The sequence below is a fragment of the Anarrhichthys ocellatus genome, unplaced genomic scaffold (assembly GCF_004355925.1).
Source record: "Anarrhichthys ocellatus isolate YVR2014 unplaced genomic scaffold, GSC_Weel_1.0 scaffold24, whole genome shotgun sequence".
In the NCBI taxonomy this organism is placed as follows: Eukaryota; Metazoa; Chordata; class Actinopteri; order Perciformes; family Anarhichadidae; genus Anarrhichthys; species Anarrhichthys ocellatus.
This window is the reverse complement of record NW_022280054.1, coordinates 11,115,405-11,137,340: the sequence shown is the minus strand read 5'-3', so window position 1 is coordinate 11,137,340 and position 21,936 is coordinate 11,115,405. Positions and strand designations below refer to the sequence as shown.

General features: G+C 42.4%; 1 protein-coding gene across 1 annotated transcript in view; it reads right to left on the bottom strand.

Moving 5' to 3' along the window:
- The window catches only part of LOC116390681 (calsyntenin-2), a 210,351-nt gene that overhangs the window by 39,171 nt on the left and 149,244 nt on the right, over window positions 1-21,936 (bottom strand). Inside the window, exons 6-8 of the mRNA XM_031860600.1 lie at window positions 15,387-15,572; window positions 13,264-13,521; window positions 12,443-12,564 (exon numbers count right to left, since the gene is read on the bottom strand). Of these exons, the coding sequence (XP_031716460.1) occupies window positions 12,443-12,564; window positions 13,264-13,521; window positions 15,387-15,572 (566 nt within the window). The remainder of the gene's footprint in view (window positions 1-12,442; window positions 12,565-13,263; window positions 13,522-15,386; window positions 15,573-21,936) is intronic.

Genomic DNA, 21,936 nt, shown 5'->3' with positions numbered 1-21,936 from the left:
CTAATATCAGTTGTCACATCATTTCAATACTCTTTTGTAGTACTCATCGGGTAAAGTATAAAGCAGGGGTCTTCAACTAAAATTCCAGAAGGTCCAGATTGAGAAAATCTCCTCGGGCAAAGGTCCGAAACATTACAATAATATCTAACTCGTGCTATTTAGTGCCATATATATAAATATATTCAAGAAGCCTAGTAGTAGTAACAATGTCTCTGTGTAGTCAACAACTGTCAAATCAAATAAAGTACACCAATTATATTTTAACAAATTATTATTCTCAGTTTTCAAATTTAACTGGATGGATTATAAATAATACATAGAAATACATAAATAAATGTTCTTCTCATTTAAAGTACAATAAGGTCTGGTGTGTGTAAATCTCACTTGAGTCAGGAAACTTGTCAGAATACCCATATTTGATTGGCTGAGCTGCATCACCTGATGTTATTTACAACGCATTGGTCGGTGTGTTTCCTGCACCGCTGAACAAGTGCCATAACGGCTGAATAAACTGCGCCGGTTAAAATTGAACTAACTGTCTGATATGTATAATTCCAAAATATATATATGTTCTGGGTCCGGATGCAATTGCGTCTGGGTCCGGACCCGGACCGCGGTCCACCAGTTGGGGACCCCTGATATAGAGCAACAGAATGGTTAGAGTGGAGAAAAATACCGTGTAATATTACAAATTTGGGGGCGTCCCGGTGGTTCAGTGGTTTAAGGTGGTCTGCCTGTCTGTCTTAGATTGCTTTGGTTTGATTTCCTTAGTCTGTAAAGACCAAAGAGATTCCTTTAAGTTCTGGTCCATTTAGAGTTCACACAAAATTATTACAAATGAACAAAGAGTTGTAAAAGTGAACGCACATGAACCGACATGTATTTCATTGGAAAGTTCTGGTGACCTACTTATCTTCAATCATCAGCATCAAACTTTATTCTGGTGCCGGACGGAAAGTCACACAGTTCTGGCCTTATTTATCTTTAGGGGATCACAAAGAGTGGGGATCACAAAGAGCTCACACAGGTGGTTGTGACTATTACAAAAGATCTAGAAAAGTGCAGATCTCCTCCAGGTGTGTCTCCATTTCCTCTGTCAAAGAAAGGCATTTAATCTCACTCTCAATTGTCCCTCTCTGGTTCTTTTACAGTTAAGATGGCGGCAAAAATAACAAAAACAGGGATTTATTCATCTTGTATTGTGCCTATCTTTAGTGGATCATGACATATCGGGTATGGAATTCATCTGTAGATGCTCCGGTTCAAAATTAGACCAAACTTCAGTGTTTGGGCCGTGAAAAAGGCCAAAATGTGCCCTGCAACAGACTTGCTAAGGCTTGTTTTTAGCCTATCCAATTGCCGGACATGCCTTATGTTACTGAAGCAGTTGTTGATGACTTGCTGCCCCTAACCTGCCGGTTAATAGGAGTGAGGAGTCAGCAGTCAATGATGGTACACAACAGTCATAATTGTAAAGCACAGCAATTGCGAGCATACAGTCATAAATGAGTACAGAATATATCTGGCTAATTGGTAATATTTGAGATAAGCTCACTCACACACACACACACACACACACACGACCAAACACATGACCGCCCGCAGGCTGACCGAAAGTCTACCGAAACATTATCCCACGCCTGGCGGAGATAATTATGTTATGGTTGTAACTTTGCTACTGCTGGACAAAGATTGTATAAGTTCACAATTCTGTTCTGTTTTTTCTTGGCGAGTTTGTGATTAATGTAATATGTACTTGGCTTTCTATGTGGGATTGTTTACTGTGAAATGTTTATTCAATATGTGTTGATGACATATGCAAATGTTACATAATTTAAACCATTTGTTTCTCTCAGGTGCTTTGGGAATTCAAACCACTTTGGTACACAGTCATTACGAAGCCATCAGGCGGTGGAAAGCAAAGCCTAAAGTAAAGGCTTTAATTTACTCTAAATAGACTACATGGAGTAAGTTCTCCTCTTAGAACACCAGTATTTGTGTTTGAATCATGAGCCCACTATTTGCGCCAAATATCACACTCTTTCTTGGAGTCATAACTCAGTCAAACCCGAACGGACTGACATGATACACACATTTCTTTACATGTGACTTCTTACACTTCCCTATATCAATATCTCCAATGTCCAAAAATCAGCTTAAGTCAGAGAAAGGAAGACACTCCTTATAAATCCAAAACTTGCCGGAGAGTTTTCTTCAGTATAAAAGTAATCCTGTTGTCTGTACATCCAATAGGTACATTGCAAACATTAAATGCTAATAGCTCATTCATACATTTATTGTGCCAACTTGGCAGAAACAAATGTAAATTTGAAACAAATGGGCAAAAAAAAAAAAAAAAACAGGGTTCAAAATGTAGTCCACTGGGTAACTCACTGGTTCCTTTGTAGTCTTGATTTTGCCTGAGGGATGGCTTGTAGTGTCAGACTCTGTGAATGTGTAGGTGTTTACTGCACATTTGCGCTTACATGCTCATGTAAATTGTCAACACACAAACACAGGTTATGCAGATTCTTAATTACTTGATTCAAATGCTTGTCAGGGGCTCAGGAGAGGTTTTTATTTTTTGTGGGGACAGCAGGTAATTATATACCAGAAGTGCTCCAGATTACCTTAAATGTTTCCTTTATCATTTCCTATGAATAGAACAAGTCTGTTGCAATCTATGGACAGAGGGAGGGAACAAAGACAACAAAAGAGCTAAGCAGATCAGAAGGAGGAAAAAGAAGTAGGCAGATAATGTTTTCAACCCAGCAGGAAGATATTTTTGTTGCTTGTTTATATCTCACCCACTGTTCATCTGCTCGAAGCTAAACGGAACCACTGGTTCTAAAAGTATGTCATTCTTTTAGAGTTCCACCAAAAAAAAGTAGTAAATAACAAAGAAAATCTCAGCTATAATTTAAAATTGATTTGTGCCTTTTGTTGTGCCGAAACCAGATTTATGTGCACGGCAGGTGAAGACAGGACTTTGTTTACTACTGGATACAAGTAGAGGTGAAACATGTTAAACCACAAACAGTTATATAAAAAGGATATTTCACTTTTTTAACTGCTGTGATGTATGTATTACATAACTTTACACTGTCAGTCTGTCAGAACAAATAAAGTCCTTTCCCTGAAACTCCTAGCTGTGTAAAAAAACACACTTTTTTCTTAAGAGCTAGATTTGGGAACATTTGGCCCAAATACGTTTTTTTTTATCCAAAGGTCCCTAAAGTGTTTTTTCTTTGTGTCTGTCTGCAAACAGAGAATATTCGGTTACAGAAACTGGGATTACCTTGTTTCACTGCAGTTGATCCCCAGTAGGAAAGTCAGCTGAGCGTGGCCTCTCTGCAGCTGCACCACAGAGTCTAGCTGTGGTGCAGCTTCAGCTGTGAATTACCGCTGTCCGGATCGGTATCCAGCGTTTGAGGAGTGATATCTTTGGACAGGATATATTTTGAGTTTGTATTCTGTATTTTAAGTTGTGAATGTTTGAATTGTGGCTAGAAGGCTGGATTCTCTCCTCCTATCAGAGGTACTGAACAATATGCAACCAATAACTATTTAAGCACGTGTCTGTCCTTACAGTATCACCCTCTCTATTTCATCAGCATCTCCTCTTTTCATTCTCCAGTCTGCTCTGATTAAAACGCAAATATGCTGCAACCCTTAAGCCTGTTGCTACAGTACTTCAAATTTCCAATCAGACAGAAATCCTCTGATCTGAGTGTCAAAACCATTGGTTTGGATTAGGCCCCAGATAGAAGTGCACTAATGTCTAACACCGGCACCTGGAGCGCCGCTGTGTGTGAAGCAGTGCGGAGGTTTAAGTGGGATTTATAAGGAGCGAGAGCCGCGTCCTTGAAGTTTGAGAGTCTGGAGGGTGTATTCAAAGAAATCACACCTTTAGACTACGTTTAGAACAAAATCCAGCCTTGGGGTAGAATGATCGTCAAAAAAATGGTTTTAAACTTCTATCAACTAACTTTTAACATCTTCCCAAATGGTGAGAGTTGTGTGTTTTAAAGCTACGCTGATAAGAAGCGCCTTTTTAAAATGTTCTTTATCAGATATCAACATTAAGTAGTCATTTTAAGTTGAATTGACGATATGTAATTGAATTCATTGAATCAATTATCACAATTATCGTTGTCCAACTGGATCTGTAAGTTCATTCCATCTATAGGCAACTAGCAAAGCAATTTATTTTTTTGAAAAATATTGTATTTTTGTGGGGGGGGGATGCCATACTACATCCATCACACGCCTCCTCGTGATTACCCAAACCCTGACAATGCGCACACCGCCAATACTCCTACGCCAAATTTACCAGCCCTGTACCAAGCTCGCTTTTCCTCCACCTCTCCGTCTCTATCGCTTCTTCAATTCATCTCTCCTCTTTCTCACCCTTTTCTCCTACCACACTTAAGGTCAGGGTGGGATGTGCGCAATAAATCTTCAGTGCAGATTCTGACAGCCTCCCTCGATCCAGGAAGTGCTTTAGCCAGTTGGAGGGAAGGGCTGCGTTGCACATAAACTTTCTCTCTTAAAAACCATTTGGGTGGGCAGAAAGTCTGGGTGGAGAGTTTGGGAGTGTTATTTGGCCAGAAAGTAAGACAAATTGTAAAAAAAAAAAATAATAATAAAGAAAGCGAGCGAGAGGGAGGAAAGGGCGAAGAGTTAAAGGGATAGATTTGCTGGAAGAAGAGGGTACTCAGCGAACCCATTTGCTCCAGATTAATATGATGAATTGCACGGAACAGCAGCTTTTACTGCGCTGTTATTTTCTCTTATTTGGCATTTGTGCTCCCTTTTAAAACAAAGTGAAATCAAAAGGTCTCTCATTTCTCGGCACAACACCCACACAATACTTCAACGATTTGACATTTGACTTGTCACAAATATCTGGAGACTTGATTTGGCACGAAGGATGTGAAACATGAATTCTACCGAGAAGAAATATAGACTTGACTTGAACCTGTCACAATTGACTTGATACTGTCACAAAGGATTAATGACTTGAGACTTAAGACTTGCCAAAAATGACTTGAGACTTGACTTGGGCGAGTCACAAATGAAGTGACTTAAACCACACACCTCTGCTAGATACACACTAAGAAAATATCACACACATGGGTAAGAGATGCCACACACACACACACACCATTGTTCTCAATTACACACACAACTATATATACCACTCTGCAAGTCACTGATACTATGTGTCACACACACACACACACACACACGCACACACCATTGTTCTCAATTACACACACAACTATATATACCACTCTGCAAGTCACTGATACTGTGTGTCACACACACACACGCACACAAACCGAGTCAGAGTCAGCAAGGTAATAAAAGCCGCTGCTCCTCCACCCTGTCATTTAGTGGCCTCTCCAGCACGATTTCTGCCTATCTAAGACCTACAGTACTTCCCACTCTCATAAAAGGGGAGGTAATATTATCCAGGGACGGTGGGATGTGAAAGAAATAAAAATGATGGAAAACTGCATGGAACAGGGTTTTTGGAAAGTGCGTTTGTAATAAAGGCTGATTTCGTTTGTGAAGCAGACTGCCGTAGCGGAGGGTGAGAGACACCTCGGCGGTAAATGATAAAAGAAGATGTCTGTGATGAATGAGTGATATCATACCGAGAGGATTGCAACAACAGAGCCTGCCTGCTCCGATTACACTTATAAACCCAATTATTTTGCATATTATTTTGGCTCCCAACACCCAGGGTGACTGCATCGATGTCATCAATCCGTCTATCATCCCCTGTGTCTTGCTCACCAAACACAGCAGAGAGATTGTGCCTGAGTGATATCATCAGTAAGCAGCAGGACTGTTGTTGTTCAATTGTTTATTGTTCATCGACTGCTTCCATTCCTCTCAGCTACTCCAAACAATGTTATATATCGGCATGTCTTTGGTCCAGTGGGAAGTCATTTCTGACATTTCTTTTCTTTCCACAGATCCCATCTTTCTTCTCTCCGTACCTATTCTTCCTCTTCGATCTCTGTCCTCTGAGGTCTCTCTTTCACCTTCCTCTTATATCTGTTCTTCTCCTTCCTTTCCTTCCTCTGTCTTTTTCATCTTTCTGAGGTTATTGATTACTGCCCTCAATGAGATCCTCCACCTGAATACAAACAAGGCCCTTTGCATAAGTGCCAATCAATATCAAAAGTCCAGGGATTGCTGCTGTGTTGTTTGCAATAAATCCACTGTTTTAATGGGAACATGTGCTGTGTGAGTACCACCCAGGGGATGGCCACTCGGAGGACCACTGAATATGTCGGAAGGATTCTGGAGTCTGACAGAAGCATTGCACGCCCCTCTTGTGCAATTCCACAGGTGGAGTTGCATGGACGATCGCGTACAAAGGCCGATGTTAGTCGCCCCCCCACGCTCTCCAGGTGTAGCTCGACAGCGGTCACAGTATTTGTGAATAAAGCTATGAGATGTTAGCCTTGAGCTGGGTAAGCATTAATGTCCTAGTCCTGACCCAGAGCTAGATGACGGCTGTAGACACACAGAACACATCTGTAGGAGCTTTGTTTCTAACCAGTGGGGAGGGTGAGATTGTGTGCATGTGTGCATGTGGGCAAGGGGCTCAGACAAGACGAGAAAAGCGATTGAAGCTGTACGCGGCAGAAGTCTGCACTCACTTCAAATAGACAGTCAGAAAGATCCGTCAGAAGATGTGTGTGTGTGTGTGTGTGTGTGTGTGTGTGTGTGTGTGTGTGTGTGTGTGTGCGTGTGTGTATCCATCATGCTCTTTGGAGCTAGTTGGTGGAGCAGAGCTCTAAATATAGCGGATTCTTTAGTAGGAGCCATCTATCATTCAACACAGCTCCTCCCAGGAGGAGAGAAACGCTGTGTGAGAGCTCGTGTGTTACACTCAGACACAGATAAACAGAAATAATATTTTGCACTCTCATTGATAAATGCTGGACACAGACTACGGGATTTGTATAAAATATGGAAATCTAATATATATTTGTCAGCTGTAAAGCTCATGATTATATTTAAGGTTTATATTTTAGACAGACTTTAACAAATAGGGCACCATGAGGCTGTCCTTCCGAGAAAAATGACATCATCAGTCACCAGTGTGTGTGAATGCCGGGTTCCTCTTCTCTGTCGGAATCTCCTTCCTCTCTTATGGAGACAGAAGCTGTCCGGACCTTTAATGTTTTATTGCAAAAGACATCTTCTCTTTTTTCTCACTTCACAATCAAAACAACACGATTTCACAATCTCACCAGGTAGGGCGGTCCCTAAACATCCTGTGATTTACTAACAAGGGGTTTCTGATGACTGCAGTCAACAGCAGCACATCAGCACTTTTAAAATGCCAGATGCTCGGCGTCGTGCTCAGGAGACGTTTGTTTTGACAATGAGTCCGGACCAGTTATGAGGCAGCTATGGGGGAAGATCATGCCAAGCGGTTTGTAAAGAATATGCTCAATCTTTTATTGTCACGTGTGATACATTCAGCCACTGTTGATGCGCACAATAGATGCGAAATACACTTGCGAAATGGGAACGGGAGCAAATAAATCAGTAGTCAAAGACAAAATTGCTTGAATTGTGTTGGATGGAGAAAGTGTATTTTCTTAGCATCAAAGCTGCACTAGTCAATATCTTTTGTATGAAAAATGTGGCGAATTACTGTATAGTGTGAAAAGGGGTTTTCTCATTGTTTTGGTTTTAAAGTCCTCAACTTCACTGTTTTGGCTCAGTCTCACCACTCTCATCAAAACAAATAAAAAAAGCTCCACCAGTAAACTACCGAGCACTAAGCGTCAGACACAGTTAGTGACTGAATGGCCTGGATGAACATGCAGCACAGTGTGAGACAACTACTAACCATTATTTATCTACACATGAACCCATATTGTGGCCGTCTGCCTAGCTTCACTATCCCCGACTACATTAAGGTCACATATATATTTCCCACTGCCGTCCACTAATATAATCATAGAAAGCCCCCCCCCTGAGTGTTTGCATGCTTGCTTTCCTGAATAAATAAGTCATGGGGTAGCCAGAGGTAATGATGTAACTTCCACATTCAATTTAGACTTCTGCAGGAAACATCGTTTAGATCTCAAATATCCCAGTTGTCATTTTTTCCCGCTTCTTTTCGTAGATGAAAGGCTCAAGGTGACTTCTCATTGAATTGTTCGTCCCGCTGGAGCCCCTTCGCCCTGTCAGGTACGGACACAGAGCAGGCTTTGCTCTGTACACAAACAGCCTTTCCATTCATCTCTCTACGTGGGACACATCATGAAACTCTACAGAAACAGGGACGCAGTGAAGCGCATAGGTATCCCGTCAACATTTCATGAAGCGCTGTGCTCAAGCCCAAAATGTGGGACATAATACAAAAAAGGGCCATTTAAATGATTTACCAATGCAAATGTTTGTGTGGACTGCTTTCTTCGGGTCATAACGTTTACGGGATAATTATTTACTTACTCATGGAAGTTACTAGACCTCATCTGTGCTTGCGAGGGCAAATGGTTAATTTACTTAAAGGACGATTCTGGTTCTTTTCATCCTGGGTCTTTTTCTCATTGAGTCATCCTGGCTATGGTTCATGCTATGTTCACACTTTCAGTCTCCTAAATACACTTTTACATTAAGAATTTCAAACCATACAGTGCACACAAGTAAACACGGACATCAGCTCCACTGGTTAGAAGCTTTTGTTAACTGTATCGGATCTACTGACAGGGCAACCAAGGAGCTAACCAAGCTGTTTGGTTAGCATATGAGCAATACATACAGTAATGATTACAAACATTACTTATTGTTTCATATGGACCTTCTACTATTTTTAAACGGTGATCACATATGTAAGTGTGTGCACGTAGTTTGGCAACGGTATTTCAAATACGAACTCATCTGTGTTTATTATCTACGCCAACCATCGACTTAAGTTACGAGGATTAATCACAGACGCATTTGGCTTAAAGTCACCAGTGTAGGAGGGTTGTGAGTGTATACAGCCTTCTAATAAAATGAGAATGATCAAGCAAATAAAGATGCTATAAAGTAACTTTATTTATCACTCTTTGAAAAGTAAAAGTTTGGTCAACTTAATTCAAATAAGTTGTATTTCTCCTCTTCAAAGGAACGATGAATCTTCACTTGCTGTTAATACACTGTTAAAGAACTGAAGTCTGACTGTGGGTGAGCGAGTGAAATTCCCTGATACCTGTGTGAGCCAAAGGCTATTTTTTGGACCGTGCAGATTCTACATAATATAATACATGCAGGGGCTCATTAAGTACTGGTTGATGCAGGAAACAGCTTCAAGACTGACAGTCTCCTTTCAGACGCCTGAATGCAAGTCCACATTTAAAGAATATGAAACCAGTGCACAAAAGACACTTTCCATACGAACTCGCTGCACAGTGTTTCATTGAAGTCAATAAAAAAACCTCAAGCTCAATCTCTCTCCACAATGCAGAGCACAGGCAGCAACGCTTAAAATACTCAACCACACTGAACACAATAGGTCTGTAAGCAAAAAGCCACGCTGCCTTTAACTACTTTCTGCCTGTTATTAACAGATATACACAGATATCTCTTTCAGCAGGTAAGACTAATACCTGCAACCATCTCCCCCACCCAACCCCCCGCTCCAATCTTTATGTAGCGACTCGCAGTGCCTGATTGGATTGTATGAGGAATTAATTGGACTTGTGTGATAAACCAACGTAGGGAGAGGAGGAGATTCTTCTGGGCCGGAGGTATTCAGAAGTTCATTTTGTTTAAAAGACATTAGCAGATGAGGAGGAAGTGGCGAGAAGGCGAGGGGAGATAGCAACTTGATGAAAGTTTCCTTTCATGCCGCAGGGTTACAGAGACAAACTGTTAACAAGAGGGAGGAAGATGAGAGAGAGAGGACAAAAGAATTAGGGGGGGGGGGGGATTCAGAAAGTGCTCAGGAAACTCCACAGTTTAACAACTATTGTTCAGCCTGTTCCAGAGATGTATGTGGTGCCAGCATAGTCCGTAGAAAGTTTTATCACCGGGAGCTAATACAATAAATAAATTGAGATCAATTTAGACAAGGCTGTAGAATTAACATCCTAAATCTTTGTATTAACCCAAAACACTGCTAGCAGCTGCAGCCTCATCTCCCGGCTTCCTTTTTTATATAATTTCATCAACTGCTGCATACGAGGAGTCCAAATTAAAGGATGTGATGTGATGCATTTTATCATAAGTGAATTACACTTTATGACACTAGAATTACCACAAACAAACAAGCAATTGACAGAGAAAATGTCTCCCTCCTTCAACCCTCCGTGCATGTCGTGCATGTTGCATGAGCTTGATTGCTTAACAGCAAGTAACAGCGAGAGGGAGCTTTTCAAACAAGTAACACATTGTGAAAGGGTCATGGTGAAATAGTGTTTAAATCACTTATCACCTTAAATAAAGACAAGAGAATATTTGTGACATCTTTATATAGCAATATTGTCTTTGTTATGGGAAGCAGTCGGGTCTATGATGCATGTAGATTAGAAATTTGATGTTTGGTGGCGCTAGAGGAAAGGTCAGAGGGTGACCAAAGTCATTGGGGTTCATCCTCTGGGGACCATGAATGCTTGTATCAAATGTTGTGTCAATCCATCCAGCAGTTGTTGAGATATTCTACTGGAATAAGTGAAAACTTTAACCAGCTGCCAGGGCCAGATTGAAAGTCAAAGGATCATTACGTCAGCTGGTTTCGTCCTCTGGGGACCATCGATGTCTCTAACAAATTTTAATTTCAAATTTCCAATAGTTGTTGACGTGATAAAATCTCAAATGGTTACAGGGCTGTATCCAGGATTTAAAAAACACTGACGTCATAAATCCAACATCCCCAAACATAGACGTTACCTCTAACTAGTTAGTTAATTATTAGTTAGTTCCTAATAAACTCTGAAGACAGCAGAAATCAAAAGTAATGTCCATGAAATACCAAAATTTACATTTTATACACTGTTAAATATTTTCTGAAAATCTTAATCCCCTAAGTGTACGTTCTTTTCCGCCATACTACCAGAAACAAACTGATTTCCAAACTAGTTGTTCTCTTATTTTTGTTATTAAAACCCCCCAAAAAATTGCCAAAGTGATGGCAAAATACAGAGGATGTGTCATCAGTGGCAGCTACGACCATAAACGCTAATGGTTACTTTTAACACCTTCAGTAAACATTTGACTAATGACGCAAAGATCTTCTTCACGACTGAAAGCGGAGGGGGTTGTGAGAAATGTGGATTTGTCTTCCGATTACTGCCGACGTTTTAAAGTAACACCTTAAAAACACCAGAAGAAATGTGGACTGGATGAGAAAACAGTGACTAATACTCTGTGGAAACCCTGTGTTTTTCCAGAAGATGCCCCCCTATTAAAGACCAGTGATGTGTCTGATTAAATTAGCCCTCTATGTTGTGTCTGGATGTCTTGGCTCAGCTGTACGTCTCTCCTCTGGATCAAAAGTCGTGGCTTCGTGAGAGCGGGGTCTTGCGAGTCGAGGTGACCTGTCTGACTTTAAGACAGCATCCTTGATCAACAGACAGCTGCTGTCCACACGCACATGCATGCACACAAACCCTGGAGCGAGCATATCTCAGCCTCTCTTTGCTCTGTCTGTTTGTTCAAGTATCCTTCACTCATCCCTCTTCTCAACTAAGAATCTTTTTGTGCATATTTTCACCCACAGATCGTTTTTCCTAAAACCTTTCCAGGCTTGCCCTAATTATACCGACAGTTCTGTTCCAAAAGATAATAAAAACTCCCAAAATCATGTTCACAATTTTTATCTCTCTACATATTTGTTTCCTTAGAGAAACAACTACGGCTATGATAAAATACAGACAGGAAAGTTATCATATCCATAGCAAATATGCATTGACGAGTCACTGTATCCATTAATTAAGAAATGTGCACGTTTAATATGTGAACTGTTATGAGAGTTCTCCAAACTAATTGAGTTTAATTAAAGGTTAGGCTTCTTTGAGGATTTCTAGTGCAGTCAGGCACTAAATAAAAAGGCATACAAGTGCTTCTATGTACACACAAACACACACAAACCCAAGGGTGTGTATTAAGCTTTTTATGTGTCTGATGAGCAACCAGTTAGTGAGGACTGATCTGTGCTTCTCACTCCTTCATGAACCTTTTGCCACATTCTCTAAATGAATGTCTACTCGTGCAAGAAACAGACCAACATGGATTAAGCCAAGAGTGGATGTTTAATACAAGTGTAATCCAGGCTAGAGGCTTCATCCCTGCCTGTGAGTTTGGCCCATGACCTACTTATCGAATCCACAAGAGTGAGTTTAAGGCAGAAACTGAGATCACTTATGTTCTGTGTCACACCTGCCTGTCGTGTGTATCCCGGGGCGTCGCGCTGTCTTACCTGCTCCAGTTTCCAGTGGAACTCGGCCGGTCTGAAGGTGTCCACCTGGGTGAAGTCTCTCCTCAGCAGGAACACCAGGCGGCAGTTGTGGACATAAAGTGAGTAGTGATGGCGGTTCATCTCTGTAAGGAGGGAGGGAGAAAGAAGAGTAGGCACCAGGGACCGACTCATCACACACACTTACTGTCAGGTAAACCAGAAGAACACACGCGACTGGGACGGAAGCACCTCTTCGTTGAAGGCAGACTTTGTCAAGGTTATCTCACATCAATTTTCACTGGAATTTTAACAACAAAAATCATCTCCTGTGAGCAAAACATGCTATGATGTTACTGAATTTGTTATACTGGATCAATACAGAGAATAAGATCATATTTATAATATTAGGTTACATTTCCTCATCCACTTTTAAGCTCCGAGTTTATTTATTCCTGCTGAACTAAATCTTCAAAAATGTCACAGTTATATTGATAGTCAGCTTCTTAAACAGCTGGGCACTGTTTTTTATTACAAATGTCACTCAAACTGGAGTAACTGCCATTCTTGGTGGACTGTTTTCAGCAGAGGATGAATACACATCTGGTGTTTAGTGAGTATGAACAGTACTACAGCAACATGGTGTATGTAGGTGGAATTAAATGAAGCTTAACTACAATGCCCATGTCTATTATTATGAAGGAACATGCCACCAAGTGTTACCACATGGCTCAGTGGTGTGTGGAGCGCCGTGGCACAAAGGAATAAGATATCAGGCATTGCCTACACAGACACCTGTTAGTGGGATTATGTCACTCCTTGCCTGTCAGGAGGATCACACTCACCAGTCTTGTCGGAGTTACAGAGTAGAGTCTCTTTCTCGGCTCTGAGCCCGGGGCTGGGTCCGTGCTTCATCCAGGTTGCGACGGTGAACTGGTCTGTCAGATTCTGGGGCACCACCCAGTCCGGGATGTTAGCCGCCTGATGACCGTCAAACCTGAAGATCAAGTCGCTGTCCCTGCCGCTGTCGGTCACCAGGGAAGCCGTCCAGTTGGTGGCAGCGCTGGGGGCGGGCAGAAGGTCAGTGCTGCCCGAGGAGGCCCCTGGGGTCATCGCCGTGTGAACAAATAAAAGGTGCGATGGAGAATGTGTCAATAACAATCACGGCAGATATGTGGTGTATATTGGCCTAACCTTGGCTATGATTACTTATGAGTGAGGCAGATGGCAGGGCTTAATATGTAATCAATGGGCCGAGATGGATTGAGGATGTGGGTATTGATTCATGGCAAATGAAACTGACTTTCAAAAGGAAAGACATGTGAGTCATTGCTCCCAAATTCAGAACATAGCTCGCGACCGCAATGTGCCTCTATGGAATGAGAGAGGACACATTGAGCGAGTGCTACGGTAACACAAAGGGAAAAGACACAGCGAGGAGCTGGCGAACAGGACGGCGCGTGGCGTGATTCAGCCAATGACATGAATTGTTTACAGCTGACACTTTTGTTATATGATCCCGATACTGTGCATTCTGACAATACACACCAATCATTGCTGCACTGCATTGAGCCATTCATATTCCCCTTCTCCTCTTCCCTTTGAAAGCGTTTCCATCATCCCTTTGACACAATAACCTCAATATGTTGAGTCCTGAACGTTTTTTGTTTTGAAACTGGCACCTCGACAAACGTTATTCTTGGCCATGCCGCTCACCTTGCTCCTCGATGCGATGGACGTGGCCTTGGTGATCTATATCTCTGCCTCTCCGTGGGACAGGGAAAAATGCATTCTGTGCGTTTAAACCACATTTATAAATCATTTGTAACAGCCTATGGACGGTAATAAATCAAAGTGATACGGGAACCACGCTGTTCTGAGGAAAAAAATGAGCAGTGTCAGAATTCATCATGGCTCTCTTGTCCGGCAAACAATTGCAACATGCAACTGTTCACTGCTGCTAATAACACAACATTAGCACGTTAATTGATGTCCCCCCCCCCCCCCCCTCGCACATCTATAAAGCTGTTTTTCTCCACCTCGTGCTCATGCCAGCGTCGACGTTCTGACTCCAGTAATTACATTCCCTCCGTAAATAAATACGCATCGACTTCTCCAGCACCCAGCTGCAGCCTTCCCTTTGCCCGATGTCTTTGTACATTATCTCAAATTGATTGCGCTTTAAAAAAGCAATTACAATTTATTCTATTCGCTATCAGATAACGATTATGAGGTGCCTGAAAAGGACTCTTTAGTGGTAAACCATGCATGGACCGGGAGCCAGGGGAGGCAGGGAGTGGACGTTATGCATTCAGATGAGCTGGAATGGGGTTTCTGAAGGCCGTTAGTCAAAGATGATGACTCCAGCCCCCCTGCTGGCGGTGCAGTGTGGGAGGGGGGGGGGGGAGGCTCGGCTGCTTTGTTGGTGCTCTGGGCACAGATACGGCGGCTCGGCTGCTCATCAGTCACCGAGGAGAGAGCGTGGCTGCATCTGAGGCAGCTAATGCCCTCGCTCTGTCACATCATTAGTGACACAGCTTTACGTTGCTATTCTGGTGCCTTCATTTAGCACAGGGGTTTTACCAGGGACACAAGCGGAGATAAGAACGCATTATGGACCCGGAGCTTTCAGATGCTGCTTTAAAAAGGGGCAGAGAACGGCGCCTCAGGTCCTGTCTGACCCTGTTACTCAGACGCTGGATTCCACCGATGCTTTTAGCAGCAGCTTACTTCATATTCATTGCACTAACTTTCAGTTTGCCGCCTCAGTCAGAAGTCATCTTTGATCGGCCATCTACAGTACATTCCACATATCCACCACCATCCTAATAGCCACAGGTCCAACTCTCATGTGGTTTACGCGCTACATGCCAGAAATGCGCGCTCAATCGAAGCTGTTACATTCTGGTCACGCGAGCACGGTTATGGCATTCATAGCACAGCACAAAAATGTCTTTGCAGAACCAACCACAGAGCTTCTGTAGAGATTTCTCAGAGTAGGTCTCGCGGTCGCAGCCTTTCCCGATGTGGCTGGTCTGCAGCTCCACGGTGGTCCTCACCGACGACAGCGGCCCGCCACAGGTCTCCAGGTGCATTTTAGGAAACAGCTGCTTACTTCCCGTTCCTGGCTCATAGTCCACTCGCTTATTCCAATCTGGGGAAAGAAGGGAGATGGAGTGATAGTGTTAGGGATGGCAGAGAGGATAGATTAAACTGCAGTCTATAATGGAAACACCAACCGGGCAGCAGATGATTATCTTAAAAGATATTTGATTTTCACGAGCCCACTTGTTGCTTTTGTCATTGCATGTTGTTTTTTCCCCCTCATTTTGTCCACTCAGGCTGCCGTCAAAACAAGACTGCTTTTCCAATCTTTTCACTGTCACTGATATTTCTGGCATCACAACTCAATATCCTTCTGACAGAACGTGCGCGGCTAATGAAATTGCCGCATTGTTGCTTGAGTGCAGTGCAGAGCCTGCATTAGCGGCAGTAGTCATTATGCTGTCACTGTCCGTCCTGTCAGCTGCAAATTGTGTTTTTTGTCCGGGGCAGGCTATTATGTTGTGAGACAGTGATGTTTCTGCGTTTCCCTTCGTTCTTTCCCATCCTTTGTGTTGTGATTTTGTGTTTATCTGTACAAACAGAACTGCAAAATGATGCTGCCTCTAGTTCATACAACTTTTGTTTACAGTGAGAGGATCTCAATCATTATCAGAGTTTTAAACTGTGTACCCGGCAAATCTATAAATGCAGTCAAAATGTCCAACATTTGTCATATACGGGAGCATCATTACATTATCACCGTATGAAACTAAGAGCAAACTATATCACCTCAAAGCTAATCGGGCACAAAACTCTGAACCATCCTGTCCAATCAGTGGTGTTTGCAAGTGTACACTCAAATGAGTCATCCATCTATCTGTCTGTCTGTCTGTCTGTCTGTCTAGTATTTTGCCTTTCGGAGCTGGAAGCATAAGCATGAAGCCGAGCCGACTGGAGGAGAAGAAAGCTGAGCAGCTCTTTGTTGCACAGCAGCCTGCTTAAATCTGCCATGTTCGCTTCCTCACACACTCACCACCTCGTGCTCCAAACACATACACACACACACCGCATCTGTTTCCTAGTTAATTTACCTCCTCCAGACTGCGAGTGCTGTGAGCCGCTGCAGCACTGTTAATGAGGGATTGTCAGTGGCAGTGATGACAATGGGCACAAACAATGGTGCGCGCTAAATGAGAACAAAAACACACGAATGTGCACCTAAAAAACAAAAGACAAAAGGTTCTGCTGATTGAAGCCTTTCTGTATCTTCTCTCTCACACTTTTCTTTTGCACACAATTACTGTATATATACTGTATATACTGTATATACTGCTATGTCCTCCCTGACTCCTCAAGTATCGCAACTTGGTCAGTGCCAGTCGGCTTCTGATACCGAGGCTCCCTTTAGCATCTGTATGTGACACACTGGGCTTTCAACTAACTTCAATCCAAACCCACATTAGAGCATCGGACGCAATTTAAATAGCGAGAAAGTCCGCGTAGGATGTATGAGCCAAACAAAGACAGTAGCTTTACCTTGGAGACCGCTATTCGTGTCTCGTGTAAACTCAAGTCAAACTGTGAGTTAATTTATCAGAGTTATGGTGTCTGACTTCCAAACTTAGCTGAAATGTCAATCTACTGCTTTAAGCAACATTTTTTCTTCTTCTGTAAAATCTGGTGTATGGCATGGAATGTAAAGTGCAGGGTAATGCCGTCAACATTTGCATTAATATTCTTAAATTACTGTTAGGTGGATGATGTAATGCGTCAAAATGAGCACAACAATGATTAGTCAATGCAAATAGGCTACAACCACCTTCAAATATTATGGCTATGTGTTTGCTGAACAGGTTTTCCAGCCCTTGTTTTTCCCACACCATGCTGAGTAAACGAATGATGCTGCACCTTTTACAGTCAGGTCGGAGTGAGGAAGTAGCGGATGCTGTGGTGATAACACACTCCGTCGACAACTGGGAGTTAAATGACCTGCGAGACCTTTGCTTTAACACTGCTAACACTGGCTCTGGTCCACATCCAAAGATGGAGGGGAGGACAGCGCAGAGCCTGGTTAAGGATGCATGGGAAGGAGTGAGGGGACGTGGAAGGATAAATGAGGAGTAATGGGTTGCGGATGTAATATGCATATAGATGCGAGGGAGCGGGCTGAGTTTGGAAGTGGGTGATTACGGTTTGTGGGTTAGTGAGCATTGAACAAACATGAGGGAGAAGAGAAGATTTAAGTGGTTTCACTCTTATCATTTACATTCATACTCCGACTGGGGAACCGTTTTTTGTTATTGCCACTTTGAGAAAGAAAGAATGGGCCTATCATACCATTTACTAGCACTTTCTATGGGTCGTTCACATTTGCCACTGGCTTTTCGCTACACTAGCTGCATGGGTCTAAGGACGGCAATGTTGATTGACTGGTAAGTCCGAAAATTGGTCGACACTGAAACATACATCCTGGCAGTGCAAGCTGAGTTTGTTCCTTAAAGAGTTACAGTAGAGTGATAGTATCACACACTGCAGCTACCCGAGTGAGGACGCAGATATAGAACTTCTTTAACTCCCCATGTGTGCATTTTTGGCCCTTTGAATCTGCTGACATACACCGAGGTCAGTGTATTGAATGGCACACGTTGTCGTGCCAAACCGATGCTCCTTACACACCACGATTTACTGTAGAACACTCGGTAATGGGCCCGGGATCGACCCCACTGTGAGAGCAGCCGATGATGAATGTACACAGAAGGTGTGAAGTGCACCGCCCCTCAAATGTAATGAGGAATGGGCCCGCTGCTTGAAAGGCAAATGAGTTACACGGAGCATATCGTGAAAACAAATCACAAGACCAAGTACAGGAGCAGATGTTCTTTCACACCAAAAGGCACATTTCTTTTTGAGACACGACTCCCCTTCATGGTAAGACACGATGACGGGGGGGGGGGGGGGGTGTTGAAACAGTGTGGAGTCACTAAAGTAGACGTATGAGGTGTTAGAGTTAGAAAAGAAAATGAACAGAGATATACTTCTACCACAAAGTAAAGACAGTTTGCTCTTCATTTCGTAGTCTCTGTTTGGATAAGACCTCAAACAAATAGCCTCATATCTCTGATTAACATTTGGCAGAAGCATTTGTCTTTAATAACGGGAAACACTGAAGTAATAAAATGAAAAACGGTCCTTTGTCAAAAACCACTGGACTGTGCTGAGGTGTGTTTACAGGCACAGCAAGAGGAAACACATCTATGTTTTGAATCTGTGCTCTTTTTTATATCTTTGACAATTTCTTTAATGTTTTGATTAATGGAGGACAAGAGATACAGAACATGTATCACCATCTTTCTCCCTGCCATGTGTTTTAAGCATTGATGGCTCCTCTCACTGCATTCATTTAATACCATAAAACTTTCCACAGAAACCTCGTTGTTCGTTCATTCAATAATTAACACATTCTCACCCCAATGCGCCAAACACCTCAGCCCGATCAGTGCTGCTAAGCTTCAAACTATGACGCGCTACGTGTCAGTTTTTGACATGTCGAGGTCGGTGTGTCAATATACGCTAAAAATGAACCTCCGTCTTCACAGGAAGTTAGGTTCAGGCAACAACAGCACTTAGTTAGATTTAGGAAAGGAGCGTGTTTGACATTAACTTGACTGACTAACGACTCAGCGCTTGTCTTATGTAAGAACGTCATGTTAACACCAAAGCTTAAAAGAGCATGTTTAAGTGTGCGGCCACTCTTTAATTAACTCAAAAATGTCTCAAATGTCTCAAACAAACGTTGAGGTGCGATCAGCGGCCACAACCCATTCATAGTGAATTCACCCCTGACAGTTCAAACAGGGTCAACACATTTAGACATATAGACAAAAGTCCCAAAATCACAGAGTTGCACAATGTGATTCGGATGCAGACAGAACTACAAACACATTCAGTGTACACACACACACACACACACACACACACGCACGCACAGTAACACACAGACTTGAAGGAGAACCCAGCTTTGGTAACAGCAGTGTGGGTTTAACAGGAAGCTATTTGGTCTCTGTTGAGTTGCGTGCTTGCCCGCAGTACTCTGAACAGAACTCACACAGCGGGCTCAAGAGTTTTCTCTCTTTGTGGATACGAGAGGAAGCAGAGGAAGGAAGACGGACATGAAAACGACCGTGTGGAAGTAGAAACTCCGCTGCGGGATTAAAAAAAAAAATACAATTTTATTTGTGCATGTGCAAGTCAGCGTTTTTGCCTCCGTATGAAAAGATGTGCAAAAGAAGGATAATGATCTAAATGTAAACTCATGAGATGTATCCACTGATACATAATGTCATCCTATTAACAAGCTATTATTCATGTAAATACTGTACAGTAGTACCAAAAGAAAAGTAAATAGCAGATGCAAAATCCAATCTATATTGTTCATGTGAACACACTATAGGATGATTTTTAAAGGAACATTGAGAGAAGTTAAAAAGCCACAATTTGCAGTGAGACTTGTTAGATTATGGTGTAATAAAGACACAGATTGTCTCTCTGTTGTTCTGTTTGTTTGAGGGAACTCAGACAGACACACTGTACACTATGTAGGCTGTATATGTGAGGTAAGTTGCAACCTCGTCTTTTGAGCAGAAAGTGAAGGGGAGATGGATAGAGGTGCTTAACAAAATGATGCATCATCACACTTTTCCCGTCTCTGGAGGGTGTGTGTGTGTGTCTCTGTGTGTGTCATCAGTAACTTATTGCATGCTTTTAAATGTGTGTGATGTGTGCAGGTGCAGGATGATAGTTATGTGAACATTGTGTGTGTGTGTGTGTGTGTGTGTGTGTGCATGTACAAATGCTGACTCCACGTTCAAGTAGTCAGAGGGGGGTCGTCATTACTCGTCCTAGCCATCAGTGGAAGAGCCAATTTCCATTTAAAAGAGCACTCTGCTCCTCTTTCCCTTCCCTTATCCCTCTTGCTCTCCAACTCTGTCCTCCTCCATCTCCCTCCGTCAGTGAGTGCCATCTTTCTGATTTCTCCTCTTCTTTCCTGGCCGTCCTTCTCGGTCTCATAGCCCACGATGCCACAAAAAGCATTCCCTTTTAATGCATTCATGCGTGCTCTTTGTGCGTCATACAAGAGACTTTACTCTATTCTATTCTTTCTTGAGTGCATAAAGCTCGTACTTGTTTCGTTGGAGCGCTCGGAGGCTTGAAACAAAGAAAAAAAAATGTGTAGGGCTTTTAAAGGTGGCGTGAAAAGAAATGAAAATCAAGTCAAAAAGTTGAATGACAATGGATGGGAGTGGAATCTTTCTTCCTTCCTGACTTTTAGGCATCTAGATGGAGGAGGGGTTCCAAAAATTCCAGGATCAAGTGGTTCTTGTGAACAGAACCCCACTGGTCAAATATCGACGCTTCGTCAGGGGCCCAATGCTTCAAACGGTCACCCTCTAAAGGTACCCGTCTAGACATTTGGGCTTGGTCTTTTCAACATGTAGGTGTTCTTAGTTTTTACAGCCAATTTAGAAGAAATGTTGACGTCTGTGTGTGTTCACAAAGACGTCAGAGTGCATGCTGTACATTGTTCGATGGTTTGATGCTCACTATATTCCCACATTGCAATGCACAAAGGATATGGCGGCTCTGTTCAAGGCTGAAAATGAAATTGCTGGTGGCGGTGAGACCGCTCCATATACATATACTGTAAAATCAAAAGCATTTATCATTGAAAGACATTTTACTCTCTCTTTAATTGATGGTGGCATTCAAAAGAAGTACTGTAGTTTGATTGACGTCCGACGGCACATATCATGTATAATTTCCTTGTAGTATAAAAGTTTTATTGTGTACTTACAGCAAAAAAAAATGTGCTCAGAAGATTTAGATTAACAGTTAGTACAGTATGTAAAATATAAGCAGGAGCCTAAAATAAATGCCTATGGTTACAATTAAATGCTCATTAGAAGAAGCTTTATCTGCCTAACTTGATCTTTTTCAAGTGCTTCATATCTATTGATGTTGGGTCTTCTCATTGTATATCCATGTCAATATAACTGTTCTTAAAAATCTCTTAATAAACAAGTTTGAAGACATCATAATTTAAATAAATACCATCCGTCATCACAGTTCTGTTCTGTGGAGCACCTGAGGTGACAGGAGCATACTTCTACTACAATACTCTCATAAAAGTCTCTAATGGGATAATCTCTAATGAAATTGCACTTTTGAGTTGGATTTCTGTGGAAAGCCTCCCAAAAGACCCCAATTTCATGTCTAGTGTAATTCTAATTCTTTTGACGGAGTGAAAATGACACTTTAATCCTGTGGGTGTTTAGAGTGCAGACATTGAAAGACAAACAGTGCTTTCTGAGGCTCCCCACTATATCTTTTCTCCACCTCCATAAGTGGACTACTGGAGACATCCCGTGTCCTCCATCTTCTCGGGGAGGGGGGGGGGGGGGGGGGGGCGGGGGGAG